Source organism: Ustilaginoidea virens, chromosome 5, assembly GCF_000687475.1.
Source record: "Ustilaginoidea virens chromosome 5, complete sequence".
In the NCBI taxonomy this organism is placed as follows: Eukaryota; Fungi; Ascomycota; class Sordariomycetes; order Hypocreales; family Clavicipitaceae; genus Ustilaginoidea; species Ustilaginoidea virens.
Window position 1 is genome coordinate 426,679 of NC_057320.1, and position 20,251 is coordinate 446,929.

General features: G+C 56.5%; 5 protein-coding genes across 5 annotated transcripts; 1 reads left to right on the forward strand and 4 right to left on the reverse strand.

Annotated features, from left to right (window-relative positions):
* Window positions 1-212: 212 nt before the first annotated feature.
* UV8b_06124 (uncharacterized protein) lies at window positions 213-2,702 on the forward strand (the record flags this gene model as incomplete). Its single annotated transcript, XM_043143621.1, has 1 exon — window positions 213-2,702. The coding sequence occupies one exon, from the start codon at window positions 213-215 to the stop codon at window positions 2,700-2,702; it is 2,490 nt and encodes an 829-aa protein (XP_042999556.1).
* A 1,060-nt stretch (window positions 2,703-3,762) lies between these two features.
* UV8b_06125 (uncharacterized protein) lies at window positions 3,763-7,060 on the reverse strand (the record flags this gene model as incomplete). The annotated part of the gene is made up of 6 exons (XM_043143622.1): window positions 3,763-4,196; window positions 4,308-4,874; window positions 4,931-5,537; window positions 5,606-6,265; window positions 6,393-6,934; window positions 7,012-7,060. 6 exons carry the CDS (start codon window positions 7,058-7,060, stop codon window positions 3,763-3,765), a joined length of 2,859 nt encoding a protein of 952 aa, XP_042999557.1.
* Window positions 7,061-7,494: 434 nt separating this feature from the next.
* On the reverse strand, window positions 7,495-10,267 carry UV8b_06126 (uncharacterized protein; the record flags this gene model as incomplete). Its single annotated transcript, XM_043143623.1, has 7 exons — window positions 7,495-7,546; window positions 7,630-7,826; window positions 7,986-8,722; window positions 9,040-9,385; window positions 9,599-9,616; window positions 9,841-9,863; window positions 10,114-10,267. 7 exons carry the CDS (start codon window positions 10,265-10,267, stop codon window positions 7,495-7,497), a joined length of 1,527 nt encoding a protein of 508 aa, XP_042999558.1.
* Window positions 10,268-11,969: 1,702 nt separating this feature from the next.
* On the reverse strand, window positions 11,970-16,456 carry UV8b_06127 (uncharacterized protein; the record flags this gene model as incomplete). The annotated part of the gene is made up of 3 exons (XM_043143624.1): window positions 11,970-13,692; window positions 13,817-16,150; window positions 16,263-16,456. The coding sequence occupies 3 exons, from the start codon at window positions 16,454-16,456 to the stop codon at window positions 11,970-11,972; spliced, it is 4,251 nt and encodes a 1,416-aa protein (XP_042999559.1).
* A 1,596-nt stretch (window positions 16,457-18,052) lies between these two features.
* UV8b_06128 (uncharacterized protein) lies at window positions 18,053-19,913 on the reverse strand (the record flags this gene model as incomplete). The annotated part of the gene is made up of 6 exons (XM_043143625.1): window positions 18,053-18,546; window positions 18,659-18,874; window positions 18,939-19,108; window positions 19,234-19,306; window positions 19,387-19,646; window positions 19,747-19,913. 6 exons carry the CDS (start codon window positions 19,911-19,913, stop codon window positions 18,053-18,055), a joined length of 1,380 nt encoding a protein of 459 aa, XP_042999560.1.
* Between the last annotated feature and the right edge of the window lie 338 nt (window positions 19,914-20,251).

Genomic DNA, 20,251 nt, shown 5'->3' on the forward strand with positions numbered 1-20,251 from the left:
GCAAGTTTGCGACGGGACCGCATCAAACTCCCCAGCAGCCTGCCTGCACTCTCCCGCTGGTGGAAAAGTAACTCGCTAACCCTATTTCTGGCTGCCGTTTTCGTAACCGAGGTTGGCCCAAAGAGCATTTTGGCCCGAACTTTCTGGCGGGAGCCGTCCGACGTTACCAGCAACCACCAAAACCTCACTCAGTCTACTACATTTCTCGCGCCATGGCAGAGCCGTCACACAACCCATATACTCGATCTCCCAACCCATCCACAAGGTCATATGACTCGTCTTCAGTCTCTTCCGCTACTTCGCCGAGGCCGCCGTCTCGATATCCCGGGGGGTTTCTCGGTGCCAGCTCGAGACCCAACGCAGCCTCGAGTCCTCAACCCATCGGAATGCCTCCTCTGCCCCCCGTCAATCAAGGGTTTCCTCCCTACGGCTCCGTCTTGAGTCGGGAAGCCCTCTCCCTGACCGATTCTGCCATGGGCGGCCAGGCTGTTGGCCATGGGCATTTGCCGGGAACCCCCGGCACTCAGGCTCAAAAGAGGGCATACCGTCAGAGAAGGAAGGATCCTAGTTGCGACGCCTGTCGCGAGCGCAAGGTCAAATGCGATGCAACCGAGACGACGAGCTGCTCGGAATGCTCCAGCCGCAACGTAAAGTGCCAGTTCACCAAGGAAACGAACAGGAGGATGTCTTCCATCAAGCAAGTCCAAGACTTGGAAAAGCAGATTGAGCGAGTAAGGCGAGAAAACTCCAGCCTGCGTCGTCTCTTGGAGGAGCGGGACGGCCACATGGATGTCGAGTTGGATGCGACGGACCGGCAATCCGCCCAGCTGCCGTCCATAGGGTCGGAACCGAAACTGCGCAAGAGGCTGGCCCCAAATCACGACCTGGCCCGGGCCCGAGCCAATGTGCGCAACTTTTCCAAGGGCATCTGGAAACCTCCCGCTCAGCATCGTAGTAACTCTGCTGCGGCCGCTTTTGACTTCCCAAACCCGGAACTGCCGCCGCAGCCCCTGACGGACCGCCTTGTGCATTTCTTTCTGAGCTCGGCTCACACCATGTTTCCCATCATCCACACGCCGACTTTCCAGTCCATGGTGGACGACATGTACAAGGCGCACCCTCCGCGCCTACCTGCCGCTTCTTACGGCCTTTTCTTTGCCGTCCTCGCAGCCGGCAGCTTGTTCAGCCCCGAACCGCCCACGACGACGACGTTTTACCGACCTGCCGAGTTTCTCGAGTCGGCGCGCAAGATGATGGACCCCTGGAGCAACCACTCGAGCCTGGACGACGCAAGAACTCTGGTCCTCGTCACCCTCTGCCTCAACGAGATGAATTTGAAGTCGGCCGCCTGGAACTGGCTCGGCAACGCGGTGCGCGTTGGTCAAGACTTGGGCCTGTACTCCGAGTCCGGGTCTAGGTCTGTGATTGACGGAGAAATGCGCCGGAGAACGTGGTGGGCGATTTACATCTTGGACAGAACCCTGGCGACCGAAATGGGGCACCCGTTCCTCATTGACGACGCAGACTGCGACGTCTCACTACCGGCCGCCGTCGACGACCAGTACCTTCGGGAAGACGGGATGCGAGTGCCTACCGGCGCGGAGCCTCTGACCCACTCGCTCTTGGCAGTCATTCACGTTGTCCGATCGTACACCGTGCTTTTGAAAGCGCTGGAAAGTCCGGTGCTGTCGGCCGCCCAGCTGGCCATGTTTGACGCCCACTTCAAGAAGTGCCTGAGCACGTTCCCGCCGGCCTGCGACCCGTCGAGCACGGTGGCCCTGGCTCCTCACTTCCTGGCCCCCCTGGCCTTCCTTTTCCACGCGCGCCTGCTCCTCCACAGGCACAACCTGTCACCTCACTGCCCTTCCGAAGCCCGCCTGGCTGCCTTGGAGGCCTGCACCGTCGTCGCCTACGAGACGGCCTCGTTGATCAGTCGCACGAAATCGCCGGCCGACGGAGCGACGGCTTTGCTCACCGGACACATTTTCCGCTCCACCTTGTTCCTGCTCCTGATGGGATACACCGACCCTGCCTCTACCTGCATCCGAGCTCTGGCGGCCATCGATGCTCGACGAGACATGACCATGTCCTGCGGACGGTACTTGGCGTTTTTCCTGACGGTGCTGGGCACCAAGAGAACGGAGACGGCACACTATCTGCCACGCCGACCCTCGCTGGACCAGGCCGCCCTGCTCATGTCGCTCGGCCGCGACGAGGAGCTCTTGGCCTATGTTTCTGCCGACGTCCAAGCCTCGCCGAACAGGTCGTGGCTCTGGTCGTTTCAAGACGGCGACGCGGAGGGGCCATCTAGGACAAGCTCGTCCTCGCAGGGACTGTACGCCTCGAGCGAGAGCGGGCTCTTTAGCTCGGAGCAGAGAACCGGCTTGAACGAGGAGGAGCGCCGGGAGTGGATAGGGTGGGTAAGGCTGGATTCAATGGCCCGGAGCGTTGGCTCGGCAAACCCTTGCTGGACTCGGATGCCTCCTCAGCCGCCGCCATTAGCATCGGCGTCGGCGTCGGCGTCGGCGTCAGCATCGGCGTCAGCACAAGTGAAGAGCGAGTCGCCCGTTGCCAAGGTTGAGCTTCCCAGGCTTTCGCTTTCGGAGACGTCGCGGTTTGCCGTGGCAGGACACCGCGGCGACACCAGCCCCTCGGTGCCCACTAGGGGAGCAGAGCGCATCAGCATCGCAAATATAATCTGATTTGCGCGGATGGTGCCTGAAGCAGAGCCGGGGGGGCTTGCATGGCGAGGCGTCGTTTACATTCCACGTGTCTCCTTTCTTTCCGTCTCTTCTCTCTCTCCCTCTTTTTTTTTTTTTTTTTTTTTTTGTGCCTTTTTCTTTTCTTCCCACTGTTTCCCTTTTTTTTCTTTTTTCCTTTTTTGCACCCTATGAATTGATGGCAACGGAGACGTTGGGAAGGGCGGCGGCATCCTCCGTTTGAGTTTCTCCTTTTGTCCTGTCCGGCCCTCATTCATGCATGGCTGGTCCGTTGTGTCCGTTGTCCAGAGGTTGTCATTCTGCGAGGGGTTGGAGATACCACGGTGCAGACTACTTGGTGCATGTGCGGCTATTTGCGTCATGGAAAATCGCCTGTTTGCGCATCTTGATTTGGCCCGGCTCCCATCGTGACGAGGAATTTTGGCTTATTTTGGCTTATTTTGTTATCATTTTCATTTTCATTTTCATTTTCTGAAAGAAGAAGAAACGAGACGGCAGCTTAGTCAGCTTTGGCGCGGACCGGACAGCCAAAGCGTGGGCTTTTACGACGACACGACGATTGCTGCTGCTGCTGCTGCTGCTGCTGCGTGTGCGTGTGCGTGTGCGTGTATATAGAAGGGGCTGATGTGCGTGCATCCATCTATCCCGTGTAGAAGAGTTCGTTTTAACGATGCTTGCACGAGCCGCTCGAGCTAGCTAGCTGCTGCTCTGCTGCTCTGCTGCTCTGCTGCTCATGCCGTGATGCCGTTTTGTTTTTATTGCTCGTCATGGTGCAGCGCAAGCCTAGCACTGTTTGTTTGCTTTGCCGCCGTCTTTCACGACACGACTTTCTCAAGCTAGCTACTGTTTACCATCACGACGCTGCTTGTTTTTTTTTATAGCATGCTTCGCCCAGCCAACACTGTTTGCTTTGCCGCCATCTTTCATGACGCCGTTTGCGTGAGCTACCTAGCTACTGATAGCTACGGTTTGTATGTACATATAATCACGACGGTGTCCATCTTCATGACGTGATCCACCCAAGCCAGCACTGTCATGTCACTCACTCGCTGCTCCTCACTCGCTGCTCCCCTCGGCAGGACCCCCCCCCCCATCCGCCGCCAAAGCGTAATTCTGCAAACTTGCGTTGCAGCGTGCTCGACAGGGCCCCTTTGTCGTCCACCAGCGCGGCCAGCTGCATGGCCTTGGCCGCCCAGTCACGGCAGGCCCCCTCGTCGGCCCGGGCGTACAAATCCACTGCGTGATTAAACGTCCTCGCCACGAGCCATTCCATCTCCGCCGACGGAAGCGGCCTCTCGGCCCGGCTGCACTCGGAGGCGACGCGCGACACCTCGTCCACGACCCGCAGAGCCAGGCCGTCGTTGGCGTCGAGGAGGGAGAGAAAAACACTCCCGAGGTACTGCGCCAGCTTGGCGGCGTCGAACGCTTCGAGCGCGTAGATTTCGTTGATGATGGACCTCAACGTCGCGGAGAGGGCTGTGCAACAGGGAAATCCCGACCAGAGTCAAAGAGTCAGCATCACGGTAAAAAAAAAAAAAAAAAAAAAGCAGCATCATGATGTGGAAACGGTAGAGGCGGACGTCGTACTCTCGGCAGGCGCTGCGCTTTGCAGCAGGATGTCGCCCATGGCTTTGAATGCCACCACTTGCTTGAGCGGCTTTTGACATGCCACGATGACGTTGAGGTCGGCGTAATGAGCCAGCTGCGTCGCTGCTTCAAAGTCGTACACGAGCAACGTGCTCATCTTGACCAGTACATCCTGCTCTACCTTTCCGTCGGCGCCATCAATCTCTCTGCTTCGGAAAATTGCGCCAAATTCCGACACATGTCTTCTCGCGCGCTCGTAGTGGCCGCGTTTCCGATCAGCGGGCTGGTCTCTGGCTCGTCTCAGGTGCGTCGCAGACAGGGCGAAATGGCATCGCAAGGCCGTCAGTGTGATTTCCGCTGTTTGCTGACGTGGCAAGCCGCTTGGGTAGCACGATATCAAAGACAGGCAGCTCCCGAGGATGCCGATGATGTGCTTGTCCTTCCACTCGTGAGCCTTGAGCACACCCATATTGTACGAGTTCTTGCGGAACCAGTCAAGCTCCGGGACGGCAAAGGGCTCCAGCTGCTGCTCCGTGTTTGTCCGGAAGGCAGCTGCGTGCTTTGCAGCTAGACGCAGTTAGTGGCATCTTTCGCCGTAGGCATCATCATCTTTCTAGTCCCACCTAGCTCAAACATTTCGCAGATATCGTCTGCGAGTTGCGACTCTTCCCAGGAGGTGACGCCACCGGGTTCGCCTCGCCCGGGCCTTTGCAAGACTCGAATGGTGCAACGAAGCAGCAAAGGCAGATTCGCCGCCGATGCCGCCGCCGATGCCGCCGCCGATGCCGCCGCCGACGCCTTCTTAGTATCCCACTGGTTGATGATTGACTTGAGAGCTTCGACGACGCAGACGCGGTCGCACGCGTCGCTGACTTGTGCCAGGCAGGCGTACAGAAAATCTCGAGTCATGTTGATATCCCCGGACTGAACTAAGCTCCGGATGCTCTTTGCGCAGAGCCGCTGGTTCCATCCGGCGAGCGAGGACTTCAGGCTCATATAATGCGTGAGGTGCATGTCGTCTCCACAGGCACTCGAAGAACCGTAGAATGTCTCCCAAGCAACAGGCATTCTGTCCTCCATCATGCCGCATATGAAAAGCTTTCTGACAAACTTGCTGACGCTCGGCCCGTCTTCTCTGCGAAACAGAGGGCGGAGCGCTAGTTCGCACCAGAGTTCGACGTCATCCAAACGACCTGTCGTGTAGTAGAATTGGACCAACTTCCACATGAGCTACATCTCTGTGAGAAAATGCCCCAGTCGTTTTGGATGGCAGAAGCAGGGAGGGGGGGCTGTCTTACAGCGTGGCAAGCTTCAACAGCGTCTCGAGGTAGTGGCGCCTGGACATGTTCGTATGCCGTGTTGATGGAGTCTGACAGAGACTCACAGTTTGCCGCATGGCTAGCCTCTTTCGAAGCAATCCACGTTTGAATAAAGAGTATCTTGCCAATCCAGTCTGGTTTGCCGCCGCCATTGCCTTTATGCAATAAAAGACCTTGAAGCAAGTGAGCCACACATTGGGGACTTCTGTCCGCGAGCGTCCTCGTATGGCTTAGTATGTGAGGGAGAAACTCATTCGACAAGTCTGAAGACAGAATGAGTTTTTGCAGGGCGTCAGCGTAGTCGCCTTCGCTAGCACTTGCGTCTGCTGCATTGTCCTGCGCTCGCATCCACCAGTGATACAGCACCGGGTGGTTGCAGAGGATGGACCGGCTGGTTTCGATGATTGCTTCTATTGCCGATAAACATTCGTGGGACATTGCCGAGTGAAGCGCCTCCATCATATCGTTGCAAATTGCTATATATAGCTTTTGGCCATGACTTGACAGCTGTTGCCCCTGGCCTTTCAGGAGATCATAGGCTCTTTCCAACCATTTCAGGCCCAGATCTCGGTCATCTCGAGAATACAGCCCTGTTCCGATTCTTTGCAGGACGTCGGCCATGGTTTCGGCTGATTCCGCCTTGAGATGATGCCTTAGCATGCTTGCTTTCTGATACATGTGCTCGGCTACGTCGGGACGGTCTTCCTGCCAAGACTTGGGCTGACGATCAGCAGTCATGTCTGCACGCCCCAACGTCGAAACTCACCAGCCAGATCCTCATGGTGTAGTACTCCGCCAGGAGAGTATCATCACTATCCCTCTGCCGACATTGGTCATCGTCCTCACAAGAATGACCTAGCTCGTTGACATGCGCCGCGCCTCTCTGCAGAGCCAGTCTTGCGACATGCAGTTCAGAATCATTGATGCTCGCTTTGGCTATTGACAGTACTAGCCTCAATACAAACTTTTCTCGCGCCTGCTCCGCGATAAGCTCGTCCGACCACGTGTGACTCAGCTCGATGCAAACTGCGGATAGCAGCCAAGCATGAAGCACAATGTTGCCCTTCCCCCCGGGACTCGGTAGGACAGAGTCTCTCCTCAAGCGTACGCACAGGTTCCACAGGTTTCGAGAAGACAGCTCGAAGTGTCTCGGAATGTGTGCCGGATCCGGGGTTTTTCTCGCCGAAATCCACAAGGTCGCCAATTGGACAAACTTCTCGACGTCGGGGAGCAAGCGAGCCACCGTGGCACTGGTGTCGAGATTGCTGGCTTTGCGTGCTAATGTTGAGTCCAGCTTGACCAAGAATGCTAGGATGAGCGGAGCATGAGGCCATGGCGATAAAAGTACAAAAGCAGACGAACAGACGGCTAAGAAACATACTCACCCGACAAGTCTTGCAGTTTATCCTGGGGAAGGGGTTGTGAGTTGTCCATCACGTCTGCGACTGACTGACTGACTGACTGACCATGTGGCACGCAGGCTGCGGTAATGCAAGCCTTTGCAAGCCTTTCAGATTAGAAGTAAAAGGCGCATTCGGTGCTGATTTGGAGGTTTGCGCCATCGTGCCTCACGTGCAAGAAGGAGGGAGGGAGAGAGCAGGTTCGCTCTTTCCGCACGTCATATCGGCGCGCACAACACACCACTGCCACCGTGCAGGCACAACAAGGCAATATACATAATATGTGACAGCTTGATTGTTTGATTCAATGCCTGATTAGTCGCGCCAGAGCAAGACGGCAGCACATACAAAAGGCCACACCAAACGCCATCGAAAAGGGAAAGAAAAAAAGAAGAAAAACAGTGAAAGAAGAAGAAAACAGCCTCCGAGCCGGGATACACATGGTTACGCAAATCCCACGGCAGTTTGCTAGTTCGCTGGGGGGTCATGAGGTAGAAAATTACCCACAATCAACGCCGGCCTGTAAAGAAAATATTAGGCTGACGCCAGAACCGCAGGGGCAAAACTAAGAGAGAGAGAGAGGGGGGGGGGGCAAAGGCTGACAATTTGTGATCATCACGACGAATCGTAAAGGAGAAGCAACACTTTATGACTGGGTGATTGGAAGTGTCGCTCGGGTTCTTCAACGAGCACGCCGTCAGCAGCGTGTCATGCGCCGGGTCGAAGGCGATGGTGCCAAACTCCTCCCAATACCGCACCATGGACTCCTCGGTGAGAATCTCGTGCAAGGCGATTTTGCCCTTGACCAAGAGTTAGCGCGCTGCAGATGATACTTGAACCCAAACAAGAAACGAACGGCTGGCCGAAGAAGAGGCAAGAGCATGGCGGGTAAAAACAGGGAAAAAAAAGAAAAAAAAAAGGAAAAAAAAAAAAAAAAAGGAAAAGAAAAGAAAACTCACATCCCGGAGCTGGTCGACACGGACGTTGATGAGCTCGGCCATCTCTTTGTTGCCCCGGAATATCTCGCCTGTCCTCCTCCAGCAGCAGGCCGGGACCGCCATGGAGGCAAAGACGCGGTCATAGTCCATCAGCTGCTTCTCGAACCACATCTCGACAATGATGAGCTGCATGTCCGTCAGCCCCTGGGCCTTTTCTCTAAACTTGGGCCGGAACTGGTTGATGGTGCGGAGTATCTTCTGCTTGGATGAGGCCGCAATGTGGCCATCCAGATACTGGCCCAGGCGAGCGTATCCGTTGATGTAGTTGAAGGGTCTCAGTAAACCCGCGTCATACTTGGCGTGCAGCACCCGGGCCATGCGCTCCTCGGCATTGTCGTTGCCCGACGGATCGGCGGCTTGCAAGTAGTACTCGCGCGTCTTATCCGACGCCGAGTTGAGCTTCCTCTTGCCCTCCTTGCCGTCTTTCGGCGGAGGCGGCATCAAAGGGCCCTGACGGCCAGCCCTGGCGGAGACGTCGGCGTTGCTTGCGAAGCCTGGCAACATGTCGGATGGACCCGACTGTCCGAGCGCAACGAGCTGCCGAGATTCGTTGCCGTCGTCTAACAGGCCGTGGTGAAGCAGGTCGTTGAGTAGATTGAACTCGTGTGTCACGTGTGGAGCAATCATGTAGTTTGGATTGTACGAGCTCATGTTGTTGAAATTGTGCGCTGTGAGCCAGGCATCAGAGATGCCAGAGACTATCAAACAGTTAACACGGTGTTTTCTTTCTCTCTTTCTTTCCTTTTTTTCGTTCCTTTTTTTTCTCTTTTTTTTTTTTTTTTTTTTTTTTGGTTGTCTTCTGGTCTCTCAGGGTGAGTGCGGGAGCACACTTTTCGACCTGGTCAAGTCGTCGAGAGCGACGAGGGTTGAGAAACACCGGCGGGGGAAATGCACCTCCATGTACTCGCTTAGAGTATAAAACGGGCGCTGCCTCTCTCTCTCTCTCTCTCTCTCTTTCTCTCTCTCTCTTTCTCTCTCTCTCTCTCTCCTGGGGGCAGGCTGGGCAGCAACTTACATTGATTCGCATTACCCGTGCCACGGTTATTCAGACCGGTTGCCTGCACGCCTGGGTCGGAACTTGGTGTGACCAGCGGCATGACGTTTGCCTGGCCCAGAACGCCGCCAGCCCTCAAGCCAGGCGCAGGACGCTGTCGCATGCCCTCGACAGGCGGTGGGCCCATGGTGCTCGATATCGAACTACGGGCGGCATCCGACGGTGCTTGTGACGGCGCGTCTTCTGGCTCCTGGACGGGGGAAGAAGGAGCCTTGCCATTCTTCAGCTTCTTGGTGTCGGCATCACGGGGTTCGTCGTGGCAGAGATGTCCAATGTTACGTTTGATACACCTGGTACATGGTCGCTCCTGTACACGACATTAGTGGCGCTGCATTGCATGAGGGCGGCACGGAGCAGAGAAAGGGGGAAGAGTAGGGGGGGGGGGGGGGGGGGGGGGCGCAGTTTTGGGGGCAGAGGGCTGTCTTTGCCACCGTCTCGACGACGCAATAGCTCGACAGGGCCAGCTTGCTCCTCCTCGGTGCGCGGCTTATGCGAATGCGCGGTTCCGTGTAATACGTACGAGATCGCAGGTCATGTGCTTCGGTTGGGGGAGCGGATTAGCATTTCCCTTCTCTTTACCCTGTTCAGCAAACGAAGGACGAGAAACGGAGACTGAGGCGGCAACACGTCCATGTGCGTTGAACGGCCGTTTCCCCTCCCGCCTTTCTTTTACTCATTTCCCTTCGTCCCCGTCCCACCCCCTCCTTTTCTCGGTGAATGAGGGGGAAGACGTCGTCGACAACGAAAAGGGGGCCGACTTACAGATCTTCGACAATACACGCAAGCTACTTTCTTGTCAGTCAATCAAGATACTCGTCGCGAGCAGGCGCAGGCACAAAAAAAAAAAAAAAAAAAAAAAAAAAAAGGCCCCGGTGCCAAAAGATGGCAAGGCTGCAGCGATGAACACAGCTAGAGGCACAATCCTCGTTTCTTCTTCTTTTTCTTCTACTTCTATTCTTTTTTTCTGTCTCCCCGCCGGCAAGGTAGTCTCTTCTGCGGCAGCTGCACCCAACAGAGGATCAGGACGGGGCGTACCGTGATTGACTTTGCGCCGCCTCTTGGGATTCTTGGCCGTCTTGGTGCTGGGGGCGCCGGCGGCGTGGGATCGGCCGCGCTGCGTGGCATCCGCTCTGGCCGCCTTGGCCGCCTTGACGCGCTCCAGCTGGGCAGCCTTGGGTTCTTGGTCCATGATGCGAAAAGAAGGGGGTTCCCGAGCTGCTCCGTTGGCCGTTCGCCTCCCATTGGTTCTCGCCGTTACGCAGGACAGCCGGGCGGATGTCTCGTCATCTGGCCCCTCGGGAGGTTGCAGCCCTTTGTGCCTCGCTCTGCGTGTTGCGGCTTGATTCTGCTCTTCTTACGGCTGCGCCAAGGGCAGACACGGCATGTTGGGGGGGGGGGGCCGTCGTCTGGTATCGGGTGCGACAAGAAGGCAATCAAGTTTCCCTCGTTTTCTTTTTTTTTTCTCCTTCCTCCTTTCCCTCCGCCTTCCCGGGGCCCCGTGTTCCTGGTCGCAGCGCTTCTGGATTTATCTCTCTCTTTTTCCGTCTATAGTTTTTCCCCCTCTCCGTCCGCAGCGGAGTGTTGCGTGTGCGAGTGTGTGTGCGAGTGTGTGTGTACACACCCGGGAGAGGCAAAGATTGGTTGCGCAACGAAGCGATGCGCCGCCGGCGGGGGAGAGCGAAGCTGGAAATTGCGAGATTTATTCCCTGGTCGGATCAGTGTTCGACTTTATTTAAAGCCCGGGGGATGCGCGGGAAAGCGTTTGGAAATGGGGGGGGGGGGGAGAGGAGCTGAGGAAACGAGGCACGAGAGCAGAAGCAGACACGGGGTGGGGGAACATTGATACTGTCAGGTACGCAATACATACATACAAACATGTAGACATACCTACCTAGGTACCTTACCTACCTACCTAGGTAGGTACCTACAGGTAGGTAGGTACCTACTTATCAGTTACTGTACTAGCGCACCGTGCCCCAGCAGCCAACCCGCCAGCTCCGGCGTAGGCCAAGTTCGCCCGCCCTCGACGTCTTGGGCTTGGAGGTTCCAGGCCAAGGCCAGACTGCCCCCACCCACTTTCCCAAGACCTTTCAGCGGGGCATCACATGAAAAAACCAGGAACGCCCAGACGCAGTCGACGACGGTTGATTTGGGTTGACCCCGTCGGGGAGAGAGGGAGAGCGGGCGGGTTCGTCTGAACAAAGCCGCTTGCGGAGGCTCCAGCCGAGGCCGAGTGATCCCGAGGCTGGCTAGCCGACAAGTCGACCGTGATGGTGGCCGCGACGGTGGCCGCGGAGCAACCTGATCCGACTCTCCAACGGCCGAGACGAGATGGGATGCCAAAGGCAGACGCGCAGTGGCAATTCTTGGAAAATGCACCTCTCGTGTTAGAGACTCTGAGAACGGTACCATGTCAGCATAACAGTACATGGCTCTCGTGTTATTTTCCTTCTCAAAGAGACTCTGAGAACATTACCGTGCATACATCAATCAGTACACGCATGGATAAACGGTACGGCTGTCCTCGTTATTGAACACATGCATGGACTCCTTGCACTATATAGCATCGCGCATGCATCACTTATACAAGGCGCGCCCTGCCGTATATTCTACGATATGATGCCGACCCCCAAAGCACCTCCCTAGGCAGGCACCTGTCAGCACGTGAGGAGGTATGCAAGCACGCGGCACCCCCCTGTTCAAGTCTGGAAGGAGAATATGCTCCTCGATGCTCATGCTCATGCTCATGCTCATGCTCATGTTCCGTGCTTCCGTGCTCGTCCGGCTCCAACTGGTCTATAGCGCGTGATCCCCCGTCTGCCCGTATGCAAAGCTACCCTCGTCACAAGTCGTCAACCCACACGCCATATGCCGAATAATCAACGTCTCCCTCAGATGACAACAAAAAAGCTCTCTTCGCCCTCCTTGGCCGCTACCCTCGCCCGCCTCATAATCTCATCCTCGCAGGCCAGCCGGATGCGCTCCGGCGTCGCCGGGCTCTGCAGCCTCAGCAACCCCTCGCTGTGGTCCCTTCCGACCTCGGCCGCCACCCCCGCCCTTCTCCTCGCCGACTTGAGGGCGTCCCGGATGGCGAAGAAGACGGCGCTGCCCATGAAGAGCGGCGGCTCCCCCACGCCCCGGCTGCGCTGGATGGTGCGCAGCTCCTTCCACTCCACGTCCTTGAGCAGCGTCACGTTGAGCTCCTGCGGGATGTCGCGGAAGCCGGGGATCTTGTACGCCCCCGGGCCCCGGGTGAACAGGTTGCCCGCCATGGGCCCGCCGCGCAGCCACAGCGACTCCTCCATGGTAAAGAGCCCCATGCCCTGCACGAAGGCGCCTTGGATCTGGCCGTAGTCGATCGACGGGTTGAGGGACTGCCCGACGTCCATCTTGATGTCGGCCCGGAGGCAGGTCCACGTCCCCGTCAACGTGTCGATTTCCACCTCGGCGGCGGCGACGCCCTGGGTGAAGTAGAAGAACATCTTGCCCCTGTTCTCGCCCCACACGTAGCCGATCTCGGGCGTCTTGTAGAACCCCTGGGCCGAGAGGTTGACGCGGTCCATGTAGGCTGCGTGGGCGATGGCCTTCATCGTGGCGTCGGCTCCCAGGGCCGCGCGGTACGGTGCCAGGCGTTCGTTGAGCTGCTGGCAGGCGTTGAAGGCTGCGTAGCCGTTGAGGTCGGACGAGACAGAGGCCGCCGTCGCGGATGCGTTGGCGACTGTGTTTGTGGCCGTCTCGGAGATGAGGACGCTCTCCAGGGGCACGCCGAGGGCCTGCGCGACAATCATGGTGATCTTTGTGTGCAGGCCCTGGCCCATTTCCGTGCCCCCGTGAGCCACCAGGACCGAGCCGTCGTGGTAGATGTGCACCAAGCATCCGGCCTGGTTGAGAAACAGCGCAGTGAAGGAGATGCCAAACTTTGTGGGGATCAAGGCCATGCCTCTCTTGCGCCACCTGTGGTCTTCGTTGAACCCCGACACCAAGGCTTTCCGCACCTCGTAGTCGCTTTCGTCCTTGACTTGCTTCCACATGAGAGGCACATGCCAGTCCTCAATCTCTTGGTTGAAGTGGGTGATGTCATGAGGTTTGTAGAGGTTGATTTCGCGCAGCGTCTCGACCGGCATGCCGAGACGATCGGCCACTTCTTCCATGTACGTCTCGGCGATGAACATGCCCTGTGGTCCGCCAAAGCCTCTGAACGCCGTGTTGGACATTGTGTTTGTCCTGCAGGCCCGACCTCGAACAGTCATGTTGGGGATAAAGTAGCAGCCGTCAGAGTGGCTCATGGCCCGCTCGACGACCGCAGCGCTTAGGTCCAAAGTCCATCCGCCATTGTTGTAGATGTCAAGGTCGACGGCCTGGATCCTACCATCCTTGTTGACACCAACCTTGTAGTAGGCAAGGAATGGATGCCTCTGGCCTGTTGTGACCATGTCTTCTTCACGGGTTAGCATGCAACGGACGGGTCGGCCTGTCTTGTGGGCAGCTAGAGCGACGGAAGAGCTGAGGAGCACAGAGCGAGTCTCTTTACCACCAAAGCCACCGCCGAGTCGTTTCACTCTCACGGTGATTCGGTTTGCGGGAACGTTGCACACTTGGGCAGCAAATACTTGACTGTCCAAGGTAAAGCATTTAGCCATCAAAGGTTCATACCACACAAGAAGAGAAAAGGGGGGGGGTTCAGGGTTTAAAAAAAAAAAAAAAAAAAAAAAAAAAAAAAAAAAAAAAAAGGACTCACGTTTCACTGGTATTTTGCGTGCTAGCAAATATCTCCATCTCGCCATCTTCGCGCTTGGGCACCGCAACGCAGGCCATGGTTTCAAGGTAAAAATGCTCCTGGCCGCCCATGCGAGCCGTGCCGGTAAAGATGTGGTCGCAGTTTTTGAATGCGGCTTCCGCATCACCTTTTTTGATCTCGCGGTATTCCGGATGGAAGCTCCTCTTGGCGATGGCGTCTTCCATGGTTAGGATGGCGGGCAGCTCTTCGTACTCAACCGTGACGGCTCTGGCTGCTTCGGCGGCTCTGTTTGCCGAGGTGGCCAGAATCATGGCAATGGCCTGGCCTGCCGTGTGGACCTCGCCCTCGGCGAAAAAGACTTCGTCAAAGCGCAGCGGTCCAAACTTATTCGCTTCGGCTGACGGCATATCGTTGGCGTCGACGTAATCGACAACGCCAGGCATGTCAAGAGCCTTGGAGAAGTCAACCGACTTGATCCTGGCGTGCGCTTTGGTGGACAGGACCCAGCAGCCAAAGAGTTCGTTCTTCAGGGCAGGAATGTCGTCGGTATACTGTGCTTCGCCGGTGGTTTGTCTCAAAGCTGCAAGATGCGGGTTCGACTTTCCAGTAACTTCTCTCTCATAAGCAGCCGCAGAGGTCTCGTCAATTGATCCCTTGGAAATTTCTCGCTCAAGCTCATCCACAGCCTCCTTGTCCACATGCTCGCTCGGCCCATCCAGCTTGGTCAAGACGTCGTGGTAAAAGCGATAGAAGAAACCCAACGCCAAAGCTTTCCGATACGACGCCATGCCGCCAGGAACGCTGTGCTGCATGTCGAAATCGGTTTCCAAAGCACCCATCACACCTTCAAGGGTCTCAAGCTCGGCAAACTTCCTGCCAACAAGGTACATCGTCGCCGTCTTTGCAGAGCAGGTGGTGGCCGCCATGCCGCCGTAGATGAGGTTGCACGCAGTGACCATGCCGTCGTCATCCAACTTGACTCGCAGCGCCCCGGTAACGATGGCGATATCGTCGTCCTTGCGCTTCGCCTGCTTATAAGCCCGGTAAAACTCGTTCTTGGCCGCGGTCACCGGAATCCTGATGGAAGTGATGACGGCATCGGGGGCCAGAGCGGTTGTGCGGTATCCGGTGAAGAACGAAGCCACCGGAATCTCCTTTTCCTGTGTAGCAGACCGGGTGACGAGAACAGCATCCGCAGCCCATAATGCAGGGTTCAGGTCAGAGATGGGCGACGCAGTCACCAAGTTCCCCGCCGGCGTGCCTACATTTCGAATCTGTCGTCCAGCAAAGAACTTCAACTGCTTCAAAATGTTCTCAAACACTTGGCCCCTTGCGCGGCCGTAATGTCTGACAGCCTTTTCGCATATGCCTTCGAGGTCCGTCAGGATGACGTTGCCGCCAACTTGAATGTGATGCTCGTCAAACTCGTACTGCCGAAGTTCGGCAATGTCACCAACAAACACCGAGGCGGGGTACTGAAGAGCCTTGAACTTTATCTCGATCTGAGTTTCACTGCTTCCACCGATAATTTTGGCCTGCGGGAGCACGTTTTTGATTTGAAGAAGCTGTTCTAGCGTGGTCGGTCGATACCACTTTTTGCGCTTATTACCAAACGCCAGCGGTCGCAGCTCATGCTTCTTCAGAGCGGGCGGGAAGATGAGTTCCGTATCCGGGTTGTACTCTATGAAGCCCGGAGGAGTGAACCGTTTGATGGGCTGATCATCCGAAACCTTGTTCTGCATGCAACAGCCCCTGGCATCCCCTGGCGGGGGACAGGCCGCGTTTTGCATGCAGCAGCCACGACCTCCAGAGCCAATTGCAACCTGGTCAATGTCCCCGTCCACGATCTGCATGTGTGACCCGCGAGCTTGCATGTCCTTCGCTCCATTCACGCCGTTACCGTTGCTCTTGCAGCATGCCCGGGCAGTAGTAGCCTTTGAAGGTCCATTCCGGAATGACTGCTCAACGGTGAATGTTTTGGCGGCGTCGAGAATGGGCCGGTATCCCGTGCATCGGCAAAGATTGCCGTCAAAGCACTCCTCCACGTCATGGCGCGTTGGGGCCTCATTGTTTCTCAGCAGGGCATACAAGCTCATGACGATGCCGGGGGTGCAGAAACCGCACTGACTACCGTTCCCCTTGGCCACTCGTTCCTGAGCGGGATGCGGACGTTTTGTGTTGCCGATGCCCTCGATGGTGATGACATGCTTGCCATCCAGGCTCACCAGCGGCGCGAGACAGGCGTTTACACTGGCATGATAGATCTGTTTGGTGGTCGGGTTATATTGGCTCACAACAATGGTGCAAGCACCGCATCCACCTTCTCCGCAACCACTTGAGGGTAGTTGGGAGGCGCGTCAGTTGATGTGTCACGGTGCAAAGTTTACAGGATAAACGGGTGATTGATTTCACGAGCGCTGGCGCTTGGGGACCTCTGGATACGTACAGCTTTGTCCCCGTCAAACCGATGCCTCGGAGGTATTCGAGGACGGTAATCTCAGGATCAATCTCATCCAGAACCACCTTGGTCCCGTTCAGGTAGAACCTCAGGGTATCGTCAAACTCGGCGGTCAGAGCGTCCAGGGTTCCCGGGAGAAGCCCTCGCTCGCCCCGCTCACTTGAGACGTCGAGGGTAGCCATGAGTGGCGGACAGCTCGCTGTTGAGCCGATATATCACGCTCGCAGGTTAGCAATAGCGTCCAGAGGCAGCAGAGAAGCGATGACGGATTGTATGCTAGGGATTTTTGCGCAACGACGGCAGTGGGGGAAGAGGCCAAGCTGATGATACATGTTGCCACACTCAGCAAACAACGGACGCGCGAGACGGGCAGAGAGTCAAGACAAAAAGGACAAACGAGACTCACAGACGGGGGGGGGATCGACGGGGTCCAGCTCGGGCTTCTGAGGTCCACCAGGTGGCGTCTTAGGGCCTGGTTGCTTGATTGCTGAACGGGGAGGTTATCTCCACTCTCGACGTCCGTCACAGCTGCCCATACACTCTCATGTCCAGGATTCCCACTGATCCCACGTTGCAGGCAGACAGACGGCAGACTCTGTTCAGTCTGGAATGCAAGGAGGGAGGAATGCAGGGAGTTGGGTGGGCGAGGCTGGGTGGATGAAGTGATGGCAATTGCAAATCGACCATGGACTTTTGAAAGGGCCTGGCTGGCTGACTGGAACCATTGACATGAACCAGAGCCCCCCGCCATTCCAGCCGTCAACTGGTCAGGGGCAGGCTTTTGTGACGCGGGGCATTGATCCTAGCGGAGATGTTGACGGCTGACGTAGTCCGTACAGAGTACAGGGTGGTAGCCCCGCGGACCCGGCGGAAACCAAGACAGGCCCCGTGATTCTCCCTCGTCGCCACTGGGCTTTCGCATGGCGAATCGAGGCGCGCCAGACCAGGCGCTTTCCAGGGCTTGTCCCGCCGTCAAAAGGCCCCACCACCACCACCACCACCACCACCACCACCGCGGGGTGCGTCTTGTTGGGCGTTTGATGTCATCAATTTCATCTCATCGCCGGTAACGGCTGGGCCATGGCATCCTTGTCCTCTCCGCCTGTTTTTCGCCACCCAGCCTCAAATCCTACCGGAAGATCCGCCCGCCATTCCCCTGCGAGTCCAGAAAAACCCAACCAGCCGTCCGTCAATGGTTGGCGACCCCCTCGACGGTTATCCACGGGTCCCAACAACAGCGGGGTTCAGATGCGCCCCCCCCCAATGAACTTGGTCTGGTCCTCACATGCAATCAAACTGCTGCTTGCTATGTATTTACCGCCCTCTAAACCCATTCCACGCCCAGATATGCAGCAGCCGACGAAACACAAACACGACACGGCCTGTCGGGTTCGAAAAATCAGCTCGTTCCGAACCGTCCCCCATGGAAAAGAGTCGCACAGGCACGCATTATATATCTAGCCAGATGCTGCTTAGGTCCCGGACAGAGCATGCAATGAGAATCCCTAGTCTTGCATTTTCCCGCATGCAACTATTAAACAGAACTTTGGTCATGCCATAAGCTCGTCTCCAGTTTGGCACTGTGGGGAAGTGTGCTGTGCTGTGCTGTGCTGACACAAGATCAAGGTTCAGGTTACTACAGTAGTCCGTACATGTAGCTCTAAAACATCTGGTTTAGCTCTAAAGAACCAACCCCTCCTACATACCACGTTCGGACCCCATGCCGTGTGGAATCTTTCAGTACCCAGATTTCTTTTTATTACTCAAGTCCGTCCCATTTATCCCATGTACTTCTTCAACCCCCTTAGTCTCCTCTTGGCCTCCTCCAGAACCTCGTCATCCTTGCATACTGCGAACCGGACGTAATTCTCCGCCAGGTACGCATTCGTATCTGTGTAAAACTCGGTAGGGGGAATCGCCGCCACACCAACCTCCTGAATCAGGAACCAGGCGAGTTTGAAGTCTCGCGGTCTGGAGGCCACGTGCTCCGGAAACGGGTAGTCGGCGGGTAACTTGACCTTGGCCATGTTGACGAGTACGAAATATCCGCCTTCCGGGTCCGAGTAAGGCAGGCCCAGCTCGTGCCAGATCTGGTTGAAGCGGTCCATTTTGGATTTCATGTCTTGAATCGTCTTTTCCCAGAAGCCCTGGGAGGAGGCTTGCTCGAAACCTACGGCGCAGGCTTCCTGGAGGGGGGAGACGGAAGAGTAGCATATGCGCGTGTGGGCTGCAGCGACGTATTTGATGAGGTTGGCCGGGCCCATTAACCAGCCTTTTTTCACGTTAGCAGCAAGTTTATCTACTTCAACACCAAATAGCTCGTCTATTCCGAGGGAACGGAGACGAGAGTAAAAAGAGCCAAGAGTAGAAGGACGGCAACGTACCCACGCGCCACCCAGTGGCGTAAAAGTTCTTGCCGGCAGATCCAACAGTAAGTGTGAGAGCCTCAATCTCCGGCGACAGGGTAGAGATGCGCGTAAACGGGACATAGTATAACCGGTCGTATACTTCGTCTGAGAGGATAATGACTTCGTGCTTGACGCACAAGTCCCCGATTCTCTGAAGCTCTTCCTTGGAAAACACCTTGCCGACGGGGTTGTCTTGCAAGGAAAGCGTCAGCGCGTTCGAATTCTTGGCAAGACGGTGCGAGGAAATACTGCATACGAGGAGTGTTGAGAACAATCATCTTTGTCCGCGGAGTGATGACTTTTTCCAGTTCGTCAAAGTCAACAGTCCATTCAGCTGCCGAAGAGGTCTTGGTAGCACCAGTGGCGGGGGGGTGCAAGGGCACGTAGACGATTTTGCCGCCTGCCATTTCGATATTGCTGATATATCTGGGGGGGTGGAGGGGAGAAACATGAGAAATCGCGCGTCTGGAGTAAGAAGAGGATGAAGAAGAAGGAGAACAAGTAAAAGAAAGCGCAGGAGGAGATCATTGTCCCAGGTTTCGTCGACTTACTGGTCGAAAAAGGGCTCAAAGACGACCACCTCGTCACCGGGCTCGATAAAGGCCATGAAAGCGCTCAGCATACCTAGGGTGGGCATCAGTAAACTTGCAATGCCGCACAACCCAACGAGCACATGTGGAAAAGTTGGAACAGCAGCAACGTGCCCTCATTAGCCCCCGTGGTAATGGTAACCTCGGTCTCGGGGTCAATCTTCCTCCCCCAGTACGGCGAATACGCATCGGCAATGGCCTTTTTCAACCGCGGCCGCCCCTTTGTCGGTGAGTACTGGTTGCACTCGACTCGGCCAAGAGCCTCCCTGGCGGCATCGAGAATAAACTCTGGCGGGTTGTAGCCAAAGAAGCCTTGGCCCATGTTGACAATGGGCTGCTTGGGCGAGGCGGCGGCAGCTTCGTTGATGATGGACCTACGGGGTTCAAGAGAGGGACGCATCAGCTCGGCAAAGGACGTGGAAATAGTTCCATCATTCCAAGGGCGAAGGGGAAGAAGCGGCCGAGTTCACTTGCCAGACATCCTGCTTTTGGCCCGACACTCTCGCCGCAGGCTTGATTTTGCTGCTGCCGTTCATGGCGATGCTACGGGAAAGCCGCGTCGCCGTGGCTGCCGCTCCACCTGCTGTGCGGCGAGTGAATATGGACGGGAGAGATGAGCGGTGCAAAACGGCAAAAGACATTGAGGCCCCGAATGTCGTGGGGGGGGGGGAGGGGGGGTAAGAGGATACGAGCTGCAGGTCGAATGAGGCGATTGAAGGCGTTGAAATGTCAGAGGTCAACTGGAAAAGCTGCGCGTGCATCGGAGGGGTGGAAGGACTACCCACCAGAGGATTTTCGGGAGCATTGGATGAGCGAGAGCAAGGGTCCAGAGCAAGGGTCAACTGCCTTCAGCGCTACTCTGAGCGCTACACAGCACAGTGCGATTGGCTGCAGGTGCGAGAAGCCGGTTGGCGGGTGGGTGTCTGGTGTTTCTTGTTGAAGGAAGCAACCTCCAGCTCTCGGTACACGGTACGTAGAG